Here is a 15,661-nt window from a genome sequence, read left to right as displayed (position 1 = left end):
AGATTAAGAAATAGGAAGTAGAGAATAGGAACCAAGGAAATTGGGAAGGTTTAACTCAGATGTAGAAAGTGGTAAGCAGATTTTTGTTGTTAGATTTTCCCCCGTGGGTTTGGGGAGATAATCATATGTGAATTTGGTTGGAAAGATGAGTTGGTAGAATTATAAAAGGAGAAGGGGTGGCAGAGAATGAGATAGAACCACTAACTCAATGTACATGAATTTGAGCAAACTCCAGGAGATAGTGGAGGACAGAAGAGCCTGGTGTGCTACGTCCATGGGGTTGCAGAGTCCAGTGTGACTTAGCAACTGAGCTACAGCAACAACAAATCCTTAGGGGAAGACTTGTCTCATTTAAAACCAAATAGTTCCTTTGTTTTACTTGACTGCTTACAGGTAGATGTTTTTAGTTGAGTGATTTTAGGTAGAGAGTAGGAAAGACAAAGAAAAATCACTTAATTACTCTGGTCCTTGTTTTCTTTATCTGTAAAATGAGAACACTGGACTTAACTTCTAAATACCCCTAAGTTCAAATATACTCTGAATATTTCTAACGGGAGCGTACCATAATATATGGCTTTGAAGTTTGATTTTACTGTATAAAGTAGATAAAATTGATGGGAAGCTGTTGAAAGTGATCAAGGCCTGATATGATAAAAATCCGAAAATACGGTTATGGCAAAAAATCAGAAACATCTAGATCGAATTGAATTGTTATGGGGAAGAGGAAGGAGGAACTAAAAAATGAGTCATTTATTCACTCAACGAGTTACTTTAATTATTTATAAAAAGTGATCTCATAGGTTGAAGGTAATAATACCTGTATATCTAAATTAGGCTCCCACAGAGTACCTAATGTAGTAAACACAAGGTTTTCAGAGCCTCTTTTGTTGCCTATGGTTTGCCATACTTGAGGTTGCCTGCCCCCTTCAACTAGGTTTTTCTTTTAGTTGCAATGAGGTAGGAATTTGAGGACACTAAAAGACTTGAGACTGATTAAAAGTCACCATTTGTTCTCTTTAAAATGCATTACCCAAACAATATTTAGCTATTACCTACAATGATTTCCACCCTCTCTCCAAATGGGCTGGACATGTTTGAAGACGGGAAATCTCCATAATCTGAATGGTTTCTGGGCCCATAGTTCTGGGCACTGATAGTTCTAATGATCGAAGACAGGGTGGAGTGGGCAGATTGCAAGAGGGTATCAAAGCCTGAAGCTGAACCCTTAGAGGGAATTTCTAGATTTTTTCCTACAGCAGTATTCTAACCCTCTTCAAGTACTCCTCTTGGGGCAAAGATTACACATTATTGGCGAAATACACTCTCTGCTCATGGCGAAATACCATTGGGATTCTCCATTGTGTTGTTTGGGAATACAAAGCTTATGTGTCTGCATAAACATTAGAGTCCTAAATATCAGGAGAGTCAAGGAGAATTCCTAAACATAGGGACTTCCAGCAGAGAATTTGCATGTTATTTTATTTTCCATATATATATATATATATATATATAATTATTTTACCAGTAAGACTGGTGTCTGGTTGGTTCATCATTCTTAAGTTTAAACTATATCTGTTCTCAGATAAGTTATAATGGGCAATCACAGAAGAAAAAAAAAACCAATCTGTTATATTTGCTTTGTTAGGCAGGGGGTATGCCTGCCTAGGACTAGATAGTTCCTTTGTTTTTCTTGAATGTGTGCAGTTTGTGGATCTTTCAGCTCTGTGAGCAGTATAGAGTTGATGTGGGGGCGGGGAGGAGCAGAGCAATGTAGCCTGCTTAGTAGCTGAGAAGTAGTACAGTAAAGTGTTTGAGAGCCTGGGCTCTGGCATAGAGTATAGAGGAACATGTCTTTAGATTTTAGGTCAACCTTAAATCCCCAGAAGGCCACTGTGATTTCCCAGTTTTTTTTCCAAATCACAGTCGAGTTTGTAGCATATTCCTATTGAGGTGTGGAACGTTTTTTTCTCTTTTGCTCTTGTTCATAAAAATATTTATTAAGACATTCCTCATGTGATCCTGATGGAGAAAGAAATGGCAACTCACTCCTGTATTCTTGCCTGGAGAAACCCATGGACAGAGGAGCCTGGCAGGCTACAGTCTACGGGGTTGCAAGAGTCGAACATGACTTAGCGACTACACCACCACCACCATGTGATCCTGAATTGTTACATGTTTTAGTAAGGTCTTTTAATATTAGCTATTGTTAATTTAATATTTTGCTTAAACTATACTGAAAAATTATTTTTGTTGTTGTTCAGCAACTGAGTTGTGTCTGACTCTTTGTGGCCACATGGACTGTAGCCCACTAGGCTCTTCTGTTCATGGGATTTCCCAGGCACGAATACTGGAGTGGGTTGCCACTTTCTTCTCCAGAGCATCTTCCTAGACCAGGGATTGAACCCACATCTCCTGCATTGGCAAGTGGAATTTTTACCACTGAGCCACCTGGGGAAGCCCCAGGTGTAACTTAAAAGGAAAATTATACAGTAACTTATATACTGTAAAATTATACAGTAACTTAAAAGGAAAACACTATTCACATTAGGGGGAAAAACGGAAGTTATAGGCTTGCAATTCCTTTTTTTTTTCCAGTTATTTTTGGTACATTCTCCCCAGAATATGTATCTCTCAGTAGGAATGTAGAGACCATGTCTGAGATGGAGATAGAATTCTGCCTAACGATAGGGTAGAGAAACTAGTTGAGGTACGTACCAAGTTATACATCTAGAAGAACACGGGTCTAGAAGAGAAGCAGGTAGGTAAAAACTTGAAAACATCTAGAGTGGATAAGAGATTAAGAATACTGATAAGATAGATGCTATTTCGTATATTTAGAAAATGACTCTCTGTGCTTGAATTCCCTTAGCACAGCTAATGAGACCTTGGTGTGTTAAACTGTTTTAAAATGATTCTGAAAGATTAAAAATAAAGTAGGTGTTTTAATTCAATTTAAGAACATCAAATGATAAAAACAAGTCTCATAAGATCAATAGGCTATAAATGTTTTAGTTGGTACTTTTAAAGATTAAAGCTCTTTTTCAAACATTCTATGACTTCAGTACTTCATATTTTTCCCACTCAACCTATATTTGTACCATCCCTTTAAATATTGTTGTTTCTAGTTTGGAACTTTTGAGAAAAAAGCCCAAACTTACATGTACACTTTAAGTGCTATGTTATAAATTCTGAATTATCAGTACAGCTTTAGGAAAAAATCTTCATTGGAGTGGCCTGGCATGTTCAAGGACCACCTAGTATAGCTCAGAGAGAATTATAGGAGAATAATTGGAAACAAAAAGTAAACATTACCCTTGAGGAACTCTGCTATAAATGGGAGCAAAGAAATGGGATACAGGCTGAGTGTAAGATCATGAAAAAGTTTGTGTGTGTGTGAGAGGTGAGAAATTGCGGCATGTTTATAGTCTAACGGGAATAATGGCAATGATTTAGTAGAGAGAAAAAATGATGGAAGAGCGAGGGAGAGAGCTGCTTGTGAAGCATTCTCAGGTAGACACCTGGATTGGATCTTGGGATCAAACCCATGGAGGAGGGCATGGCAGCCTACTCCAGTATTCTTGCCTGGAGAATCCTACGGACAGAGGAAGCCTGATGAGCTACAGTCCATGGAGTTGCAAAGAGTCGGACACTTCTGAAGCAAGATGCAGGTACCAGCAGATTGGATCTAGACCATTTATGGAAAAGTGAGTCATTGACTAGAGCTCAGCAAGTTCAACTGTACTAACAGAATGAAATGCAGGAAATACGGGATCAAGTATTGGAGGGTAATCTATGATTTGATGATCTATTTTTATTATTTTTGGAAAGAAATCTCATTAAAAGCTTAAATAATTATCCTTTCAGCATAGTAGTAGAAAGAGAATAAAATTTGAAGGGCGATAAATCTGAGTTCAGATACTCGCTCTGCAATTTACTGCTGCTACTGCTGCTAAGTCGCTTCAGTCGTGTCCGACTCTGTGCGACCCCATAGACGGCAGCCCACCAGGCTCCCCCGTCCCTGGGATTCTCCAGGCAAGATACTGGAGTGGGGTGCCATCGCCTTCTCCACTGCAGTTTACTAGCTGACACCTGATAGAACTTGGTTCACAATGTCCCTGTATTTAGGATTGCAAGAAATATTAATGGAATTCACTCCAAGGTGGTTCAAATAAACCTTAAGAGAAGGAACAAGCCTAAGAGGGTGATCAAGGGATGGTTAGGCAGCTCGAGAGCTAGTAACACTAGAAAGCTGTTACCTCACCTGAGGCTGATAGAGCAAGGATGGAAATAGTGTTTCCAGAGTCACAGCTGAAGTTGGGAAGGGAAGACCAACTGATTAAGAGCTGTAGTCATGGAGGCAGCAGAAAGGGCACAACCATTTTCCTCTCCTCCCACACTCCAGTTTCCTGCCATCATCTTCCAACCTAAGTAGAAGTCAACTGCATGGCAGCTTGGGAGATGCAGAGTGTCGGGGTCAGCCTTCCCATCATGGAGAGGAGGACAAAGAAGGGATCTGAGAGGCAAATGGAGAATAATTAGTATAATCACTAAGCCTTAACTTCTCCATATATAAATGGGGTTACTTGCACAATTGTTGTGATTCCACATGGCTGCCAAGCACCTGCCATATTACTAGCACATAGTAGTGCTGATAATATAGGATGGTGTAGCATAATACATGCATATGTATGGCTGACTTCCTTCGTTGTTCACCTGAGACTGTCACAATATTGTTAATCAGCTATACCCCGATACAAAGTGGGAAAAAAAAAAGATCGTTTAGCATAAAGTTTAAGAATCCTTAAAAAGCTTTGCAATGAGACAGATCTGAATTTAATTTCTGTCTCTGCCACTTACTAGTCATGTGACTCTGGGCAGGGTACTTCACCTTTTTAGTCTCTGTTGTGTCATTTGTAAAATGGGGAAATAGGCTTACCACAAAGAATTCTAGTGAAGATTAAAGAAGCCATGGTATATTAGGCGGCCGACGGTGCTGGTGCACAGCGTGCAGGCTCAATCACCACAGCTGTAGTCGTATGTTTTGATTGATTGGTAAGGATAGCAAATGAGGCTAGTTTCCAAGTAATACTAGTCTCCACCCCCACCACACACCCCGCCCCCCCTTTTTTTGGCCCTTATTCTCAGGTTTCCACCCCACCACACAGGAGAGACACACACACCCTTTTTTTCTTGCCCTTATTCTCAGGTTTTCTGACTGGGGCCTTTATTTGTCATGCAGGGGTCAAGATGACTGTCGTTGCACTTTAGACTATTAGAAAGTACAGTTGTACAGTTTTAGTTTAGCTTTTTAGGGTGTCCATTTATTTTATGTTTTTGGTTTATGGTCAATAAACATAGTTAAATGGGCCTAAAGTTGAAAGGCACAGAAAAAGTTGAAAGTACTGAAATTTGAGAAATTAACCTAGATTTATACACGAAGCTCAAGTGAAAAATGCTGAAAATAAAGTATGTTTTAACAGTTAATTCACAGCTGTTACATAATAGCTAATCTTTCAAATTTCACATAAATGTCACAGTTCTGTAAGCTTAACTTGAGGACACATATATGTTTTTCTTCTTGGCTACATTAGGGAACAATGAAGTAAAACCTCATTGACGTAATTGAACCTGATAACATCTCCTGGTTGTGCTGCTGATGTTTCACTGTGGTGGTGGTGGTTTCATAGAGCTCTGTAAAGCATGTTGGACTTACAAACATATTCAAACAGAAACTTTAATCAGGATTCAACTTTTTAACCACAAAGAAAAGCTGAGTTTATAAAAGCACAGTTTTGGATTTACTTTATCAAATCAACTAAAAGAATTTTTTTTAATAATAGGCATCTCATATGTTACTTAAATTGAAAATACTGTTTTTAAAAGTATTTTTGAACAGATGTCTACAGTGTGTGAAAATACTAATTTCTGATACTGTGTAAATTTGAATTTAGATGGAAAGAGACAAATGGAGTACTGGAAGCTCCTAAAAACAGCAATTAAAATTAATCCTTTCATGAAATGTGGAGAAGGCAATGGCACCCCACTCCAGTACTCTTGCCTGGAAAATCCCATGGACGGAGGAGCCTGGAAGGCTGCAGTCCGTGGGGTCGCTGAGGGTCGGACATGACTGAGCGACTTCACTTTCACTTCACTTTCATGAAATGACGTCTTATCATATAATAGAACCATGTTTTGAGAACATACCATAGTCACTAAAACTCTTTTTTCACTTGATTCAAAATTTAATAATATTTGAATTATTTATCCTTATATTTATTTATAGGATTTCCTTTGGTATTGAGAGTGAAGTTTAGGTTTTGCTGACTTTGGAACAATTGATATAGAACATATATTGGCTACTTGGAAGTAAAATTGTAAAAGAGCTATGTGTTATTTTGGAGGAATGAATGCTTCTACCAATGTTTCTTAAACTTTTAATATTCATGCACCATCCACTGTGTATTCAGTATGTGTGGCGGTTACCTACGAGTATTAAATAAATGCATTAAAATGACTCAGTTTTTAAAAATGAAATTAGTGAACATTGTTTGCAATATTAAAGATATTTGTTTTAGCTCACTGATGAGTAAATCGGTTGTGTGTTGTAGATTCACAACCTATATAACACAATCTGTATATCCAACCAGATTCTTTTCTCTATTTTCTTAAATTGAAAAAATTAAAGCAAAATTGTAATTTACAGTGGGATGCAGCAAGTAGTTTTTCTGACGTTGATTCTGAATACTGAAATCCAACATGGACCCTGTAATCATAAAGAGATTTCTCACTGAAGATTACTTTTGAGGCTGTGTCTGTTGCTAAGTTAATGGGCATTGTCATGGTTAAAAACTTGAGAAATAGAAGCTCTTTGCATTTTATTGCAAAAAATACTTCTATCTGCTATTTATAGTTTTTATTTGCACTGCATTTTCCCACAGCACACCGAAAAGATGTACTTTGTGTGGCCAAACATTGAATGCATTTACTCTTACACTATTTCTCTACCACTGAATCGTGCCCAGCGTGTGTGTTTTAACCACCAGCCGTTTTCTGTGAATAAAGCAGTGATAGATCTGCAGTTAAGAGATATTCTCATTGTTTAGCCAGGCTCTTCTTTGATGTGCAGTAACTGATTGAGAACTAATTCCAGCACATTTCCAAGTCTGTATCATAGTTCACAAAATAATGATTAAATAGGAAAAAAATCCTATTTTGTAGTATGGGTTTTTCAATGATAAAAAGGTTGCCCCCCATCGTCTGTTGTGTGTATTGAACATAAACCAAGAACTGGTCTAGATTAACCCCATGTGTGCATTTACTCTTTGCAACCCCACGGACTGTAGCCCACCAGGCTCCTCCGTCCACGGGATTCTCGGAAGGGTTGTCAGTCCCTTCTCCAAGGATCTTCCTGACCCAGACATTGAACTCAGGTCTCCTGTACCGTAGGCAGACTCTGTTACCATTTGAGCCACCAGGAAAGCCCCTAAAGTATTTGCTATGTACAAATATGACAGTAATTACTCTTACCTTATATGCCTTTTCAGTTCTGTGATGTTCCAAAGTGTTGCATAGTAAATACATTTTGGAGATTTTTTGGTCTGTTCTCTCTTCCAGCATAAAGTTTATCATCTGTGTGGCTAATTTTACACATCTCTTGGCAATAGTTTATCTTCTTTATATGCTTTTCCTTTGGGGAGCACAGAATCTGAATGGTGCCTCCAGTTTATGTCACTTCTATTTTAGGAACAGAAATCTTCAGTTTCATATAAGAAAGCTTTATGTGATTGTTCTGGAAAAGTTCTACTGGTTTACCAAAAAGGCTTCACATTTTGCGTGACTGTCATAAAAGTTTCAAAGTAGATAACATGCAGTCTAAAAAAAAAAAATTCCAGTTTTTAGCTGGTTGTATAGTTTAGTAATATTTTTGCTTTTATGGTTTTGTGTGGTATTATCACACCCACAGATTTGTAGTGAGTTTGTATTAGAGTATTGTTCTTGATTTAGGCTTAACATTTATTGGGAGTTATTTATGTTACTGTTTTTGTTAGTACCTTGAGCTTTAGGAAACCAATTTTGAGCCATTTATTTTTTTGATTGGCGACATAAGGTGTAACACAATGCCAAGAATGCAAATTCAACAGATAAAAGCAATATTCAAATAACATGAAATATCAAATTTTATATCAAATTGGTATAAACATCTCTAAACATTTACTCTTCATTTCTGTACTTTTTTATTGTGGACCACACATTGAGTAACTCTGCTCTAAGATGTGTCTTGCTGTAGCTGTATGATTCCTGATCATACATCTTCTACTACTTAGGCAGAAATTTTGTTTTCTCAAAATCACTAATATTCTACTTGTCCAGTTTACACAGAAGTCAGTCTTCAGTTCCTAATATGCAGGGGATTTTAGACTAAGACCTGCTGCTTTTTGGCAAATGTATTTTTGATCACAGAGAAAGTGACTGCAAATAAGACTGAGCTACTGCTCAAGAGTTTATTCAAAACCAGAGTAGTAGGTGGGAAACAAGGAATGTTAAGAAACCCTCATGATGAAAGTATGCTGGAGTTAGCAAGAAATCAACTTCTACTCAGACTGATGAGGAGAAATGAGGCACAGGTATGTCACCATTTGATGGTACCCTTGTAGAAGAAATGTGGGAGTATGGATTGGACAATAGCATGTTAGGCAAGTTTGCAGACTCAGACACAACTCTCATAGGTAATCTTTAGTGACCCAACCGGTGGTCCTGTCTTCATTCCTGTCCACTCTGTACTTTTTTTTTGGTGAATTTAAGGAAACATCAGATTTACAAATGTCATGATGATGACAATTTGTAAATTTGGTAATTTTTATTGGTAAATAGTAAATAGAATGGTAAATAGGCTAGTCAGCATTCCACTCTCCCAAGAAATTTGGACAGGCTAAAATCAGAACTGAAGTAAGGTATTGCACTTGGGACTAAAAAGCCAGTTGTGTAACCATAGCATGCAAATGGAACATGTATTCCCTGGTGGCTCAGATGGTAAAGAATCTGCCTGCAATGCAAGAGACCCAGGTTCCATCTCTGGGTCAGGAAGATGCCCTGGAGAAGGGAATGGCAACCCACTCCAGTATTTTTGCCTGGAGAATTCCATGGATGGAGGAGCCTGGCAGGCTACAGTCCATGGGGTCATAGAGTCAGACATGACTGAGCAACTAACACTTCTACTACATTTTATGACAAGTATACAAGAAACTTAGGGATTTTAGGTTACTCTAATCTTAATGTGAATGTTCTTAGGAAGTTATTAGTGTCTTAAACTGCATTAATTAATGTCTTTGTATGCTGCTTAAATCACAGCCTGAAGCAATTCTATGAGGACCACACTTAGGACTGTATAAAATACTGTGTAAATTTGATGAGTCTACTAATATATATTAAATTCTTTTCATGTTGCTGTACCATAGCAATTTTGCAGGTACTAGTCCATGAATTTTGTAAGCGATTGTAGTATGTCTGGATTTTCTTTGGGAAGAAATATGTTTCTCTTCACTGGCAAGAGATGACCTTCTGCAAGGATGTTGACAAAAAGTTGGTGATAATGACAAATAATGATTTTTAAAGGGGGTCACCAAGCTGTAGCCCACTAACCAAATCCTGCTAGCAACCTTTTGTGTGTGGCCACAGAGCTAAGAATATTGTTTTTTTCATTTTAAAGGATTGTAAAACAAAAAGCAAAGAATATGCCATGGAGACCTTATGTGGCTTACCAAGCCTAAATTATTTGTACCTTTACAAAAAAATTCTGTCAGCTTCTAAATGAAATATTGGACCAATGAAAGAAGAAATAACATTTTAAGATCTTTTGCATCAGGAGCCTTATGACTAGAAACAAATATTTTAGTACATAGAAATTGTGTGATTGGATTACAAATTTACTAGGCTCATGTTCACGGTTAGGGTTCAAAGCTATGTAGAAAATTGTCATTATATCAGTTATTTAGGCAAAAGGAAGAAACTTATTTATCAATTTAAGTAAATTTAAAAGAAATTAGCTTTAATCGTAGTTAGCAGCTATAGCTTGCCAAATTTGAGCTAATTTTGTCTCCTTGAGCAGTGACTGTTGGATGGGGAAGTAGCCCCACAGCCTGCTAGGAAGAGACGGGCAGGAGGAAACTAGTCTAGTACTAAGAAGTTATTATTGATAATCTATAAAGAAGAGAAACAGGGAAACTAATTAAATCTGTGAATCAAAAGGGTTGTGTGTAACTTTTTATAAATCCACTCTTTTATGCTTTATGTAAACCCCAGGCAAGCTTTTTAAAGGTGCTTTGGACAACAGAGCCTTGTTGCTAGGGAAGTAGCACCACCTACTGACACTGGTTTAAAATGACAAATTATGAGCCTTTGGAGAAGGTGGGAAGCGGGGAGAGCGGTGATTTCTCATTTTACATGTATTTTTAGTAAATGGATGTGATTTTGGATTTATATTTTTGGTTCTGTGGTAATAGATATTTTAAAGGTTAATATAGCTTAGTTTAGTGACTTTATTCTGACTGTCTTGCTTTTTCAATCACAGATTGTGTAATTAATGAAATATTCCATCTAGAGATCATTTTTATTTTCACCTCCCCAATTTCTCTCCCAAAATTTAAGCTGTTTTTGTATCTGTAATTGAAGATGCTCCATTTTGTAACTAAATGAATTCTTTTATTTATTTTTTCTTTCAGATGATTCTTTGGGATTGGGATTTAAAGCAGTGGTATAAACCTCACTATCAGGTAAATATAAATGATATCACTAATAATTAACATCTGTAATCAAATTTTTGACATATAAAATTACATTCAAAAGATTTCTATGCCGTAAGATTTTTCTTTAGCTGAATTAAAATAACCAAAACTTCATTTAGGTAGATTTTTTTAAAATAAATTTTAATTGCAAAGGAAAAGAAAATGATCAGTAACCAAACATATATAGTTACTTTTTAAATGTTGCTGGTACAGTCTGGGCTTATCAATAGAAAACTGCACAGATGAATGAATTTTCACAAATTAAAGTTCCCATGTAACTAGTACCCATAACAAAAAATAGAACATTACCAGCATCCTACAAGCCTCGCTTGTGTACCATTCTAGTCATTACATATGTCTCCAAAGAAAATCCCTATCCATACTCCTAGAAATTAGTTTTATTTATGAAATGTATATATATAGATAGATATACACATATGGAATCATACAAAATGGACTTTTTTAAAGATTTTTCATCACTTTATGTTGGTATCAGTGAAACTGAAAATAGACGTGTAGGAGAACAAAGGAAAATCAAACATCAAGGAATAACTTTGTTAACTTTTGATATATATCTTTATAGATCTTTTCCTAGTTTTCTAGTGTACTGAAATGTATAGTTTATATAATTTTAGTACAAAAATGGTAGTATTATATTCCATGTGCTATTTTGAAACCTGATGTTTTTTTATACTAACAGATAAACATTAATAAATATCAAATCCTTGTCATACGTGTGTACGGAAACATTAACTATTTATCACATCTATTTACTTAATGTTAGTTGTTCAAACATAACACTTTGAAAAATGAACACCCCTTTGAATGGTTGAGTCTTATTTTTAAACAATAAATGGCATAACCACAACAGCCTATATTCTCTGATGTAACTGTTAGTCAGGTGAAGTGAGGAAGGCTACATCTGACCTGTTAAATAAAAGGGACTGGGATTTCTTGACCTCAGTAGTGGCCTTTGCCTCAGTCATGTCCACCAAGATTCTCAGTTTCCAATGAAAAGAGTATCTATGTGCTCAGTCACTCAGTCGTGGACGACTCTTTGCGACCCCATGGACCCCACCAGGCTCCTCTGTCCATGGAGTTTTCCAGGCAAGAATACTGAAGTGGGTTGGTATTTCCTTCTCCAGGAAAAGAGTATCTAAATTACTGCTAAAATCTAAAGATAAGTAAGCAGTGATGGTTCACACATGGGCTTGTAGTCCCACAGAATTTTATTTCTTCTACCTCTCTTTTCCTTTCAAATAGTCCTTTAAAAAAAAAAAATCGAAATGTAGGGGATTCCCTGGCAGTCTGGTGGTTAGAACTTGGTGTTTTTACTGTCCTGGTCTCGAGTTTGATCCCTGGTCGAGGAATTAAAGATACGGTAGGCCACGCAGCATGGCGAAAAAAAGAAAAAATTTGAAGTGTAACACTCATGTATAAAAGTGCACAAGTCACAACTGTGCAACTTGATGAATTTTCTCAGAGTGAATATATACATGTGACCATTTTTCAGATGAATTCAGCACCCCAAAAGCCCCCTGCCTAGTCATCAGCTTTTCCCAGGTGTTATTTCAATACTGATTTCTGTCATCACAACTTAGTCTTTTTCTGAATTGTAAGTAAATGGAATCACTCATATGTGTTTTATGTTTTACTTCAAAATTTTTCTGTAAGATTAATTTGTTGTTATGTGTAGTAGTAATTCACCTACTCTTATCCCATTTAGTGTTTTATTGAATGAATATACAATCAATTCATCTAGTCTATAGTAGACTGACATTTATTTTTCAGTTTTTTGTCTATTTCAAGCTATGCTGCTGGAATATTCTTGATGTCTTTTGTTGGATGTTAGAGGGGGGGTATGCATGTATATGTTCAGTTTTAGTAGGAAGCACAAGATAATTTTCCAAAGAGATTGTATCACTTCTCCCAGCCATCAGCAGTATATAGATGTTTCCAGTTGATCCACATCTTTGTCAACACTTGGTAGTGTGTTTTAAATCATTCTGGTAGCTGTTGAAGAGTATCTTATTGTAGTTTTAATATTTGCATTTCATTGATGGCTCATCAGGTTGAGAATCTTTTCATGTTAATTTGCTACACAGATATCCTCTGGTGAAGATCTTTTCTCCATTTTTTCCCCAGCAATTATCTACATTTTACTTAGTGATCAGTAGGAGTTCTTTATGTATTTTGGACATGAGTATTCCTTAAGAAATCTTCTCCCTGTCTGTGGCTTATCATGGTGTCTTATTGAAAACACTATTCATCAATCATTTCCTTTTATGTCAACTTATTTCGTTTTTATTTAGTGTTTTTTGTATGTGTCCTACGTAAGAACATCTTGTTTACTCCCTGGGCAGTGTCTACCCTCTCCTGTTACCTCCTAGCAGTTTTATTGTTCTACTTTCCATTTTTAGATCTGTAATACATCTAGAATTGATTTTTCTGTATTGTGGTTTATGTATCAAGACAGCTTTTTCCCACATGGTTATCTAATTGATCCACTTCCAGTTATTGAAAAAAATATATCTTTCTTCTTTGCACTGTATTATCACCTTTGTCTTTTAAGTGACAAAATGTAGATTTGTTTCAGGACTTTCTATTCTGTTTGTCAATTTGTCTCTCCTGAAACACTGATACCAGACTCGTTATTTTAATTACTATAACTTTATAATAGTGTAAGTTCTCTAGCTTTGTTATTCCTCAAAATTATCTTGGCTATTCTTTAATAAACTTGAAAATTTCCATATCCAAAAAAATATACTAGGATTTCGACTGAGATTTTATTGACTCTATAGATCACTATGAGGAGAATTTACATCTTTATAATACTGAGGCTTTCAATACATGAAAATGGTATATTCCTTCACTTATCTGAGTCATCGTTTATCTTAATAATGTTTTCAGTGCAGGTGTCATGCATCTATTTTGTTAGATTTGTTCTTTGATATTTAATTTTTAAAGTTGAAAAATGTAAAAGGTAGCAATTTTTAGAAATTCCATGTTTTTAACCACTTGTGCTGCCCCATGGGAGTTTAATTGATTTTTATATATTGACCCATGTATCCAGTGTCCTTGCTAAATTTACTTATTAATTCTAATAGCTTGTCTGAGGATCCTTTTAGAGTCTTTAGGGATATAATAATGTCATCAATGAATAAAGACAGGCTTATTATTTCCAATCATATGAGGCTTTTCTTGTATAACTATATGGTTTAGGATTTCTAATGCAGTGTTGAATAGAAGTGATACTAGTAGATAGCCTTGTCCTCATCATGACTTCAGGGAGAAAATATTCAACATGCTCACCACTAATGTTTAATATAGGCACCCTTTATCAGATTAATGAAGTTCTATCCTAATCCCAGTTCACCAAAAACTTTTTTCTTCTAAGTCAGAAATGGGTCTAGAATTCTATCAGATGCTTTTTCTGTGTCTATTGAGATGATCCCTGAATTTTCCCCCATTTTTTTCTATTAATGTGGTAAATTAATTATGGGCCTGTGTTGAACCATCCCTGGATTCCCAGATAAAGAAAATTTGATCAAGAACTGTTTTCTTTTTAAAAATATATATCACTGGATTTTATTTATTAATATTTTGAATTCATGCTTACATGAGAGTTGGCCTTATGATTATTGTTTTTATCATGTTTTTGGCATAAAGGTTATACTGGCCTCATAAGATAAGGTGGGAAATTCCCCCCACTTTTTTTCTGTTATCTAAAAGAGTCTAGTAAGATGGGTTTCATTTCTTCCTTTGGAAGAATACTCTGGTGAAGCTATCTCAGTTTGGAGCTTTCTTATGGACAAGTTTTAAATTATTAAGTTTCTTAAAGTTTTAGGACTATTCAGGCTTTCTGTCTTTTCTTGTTTCTTTTGTTCATAGTGTTCTCAGAACTCTTTGGTTTTGTTCCCTCCAGCATTGAGACTGCTGACAGCTTTATTTTACTTTCAAAATAGAAATCTTTTTGAGGATTTCTGTTTGGTTTCTCTATCTTTTGGCCTCTGTTTACAAATTGGCAAATATCTCCAGCGGGGAAGGCAGCTTCAAATTCAGGCTTGAATCTTTGTTCTCCTCTTCTCTCTGGGATCTTGCTTGGAAGTGTTTAAAGCTCTCTGTCTTTATAACTCTAAATTCCATATTTGGTCTCCCAGCCCCTTGAGACTATAGAGAGCTCTTCATAGTTCATCAGGCACTCTATCAGATCTAGGCTCTTAAATCTATTTCTCACTTCCACTGTATAATCATAAGGGATTTTATAAGCTAATATTATATTAATTTCAATAATAATAAATACTAAGCATCTCTGAAATTATAGCATAAGTTAGGAGTTAACAAGTTTTTTCCTATTAAGGGTCATATCGCAAATATTTTAGCATTTACAGGGACACACAGCCACCTATGTGCGCCCCCCTCCACTCCCGCAATAACTGGTAAAATGTAGAATTTATTCTTGACTCTGTGTACAAAAACAAGAGTTTGCCAAATATATAAGCTGATGGGAAATAATTTAAGTTAAACTTAAAATTATAACAAATACTTTGAATATTCAGTTCGATTGGAAATAAATCAGGTCATGTCAGTCTCTTGCTCACTATGCTGCAATCTCACCCAAAATAAAAACTAAAGTCCTAATCACGGACTTAAAAGACCCTGCACAATAAGGTCCCTTCCTTTCCTCCCTTTTAGTTCTCTGACTTCATCTACGCATTCTTTTTCATTTACTCTGCCCCTGCTACACTGGCCTCTTTGTTATTCCTCAAACTAGCCAGACAGGCTTCTGCCTCCGCAGATTTGCACGTGCTAGCCTGTATGCTGGAATGCTCGTTCACATTTGTCGGGTTTTAACATCATAAGTAGTGCATTCTTTTCAG

General features: G+C 36.2%; 1 protein-coding gene across 1 annotated transcript in view; it reads left to right on the top strand.

The window, feature by feature from the left end:
- Positions 1 to 15,661, top strand: part of PDE3B (phosphodiesterase 3B) — a 162,027-nt gene that overhangs the window by 87,011 nt on the left and 59,355 nt on the right. Inside the window, exon 2 of the mRNA XM_002693045.7 lies at positions 10,719 to 10,769. Coding sequence (XP_002693091.1) covers positions 10,719 to 10,769 — 51 coding nt within the window. The remainder of the gene's footprint in view (positions 1 to 10,718; positions 10,770 to 15,661) is intronic.

The sequence above is a fragment of the Bos taurus genome, chromosome 15, assembly GCF_002263795.3.
Source record: "Bos taurus isolate L1 Dominette 01449 registration number 42190680 breed Hereford chromosome 15, ARS-UCD2.0, whole genome shotgun sequence".
NCBI lineage: Eukaryota > Metazoa > Chordata > Mammalia > Artiodactyla > Bovidae > Bos > Bos taurus.
Note: the sequence above shows the minus strand (reverse complement) of the source record. Positions and strands in the feature narration are given on the sequence as shown.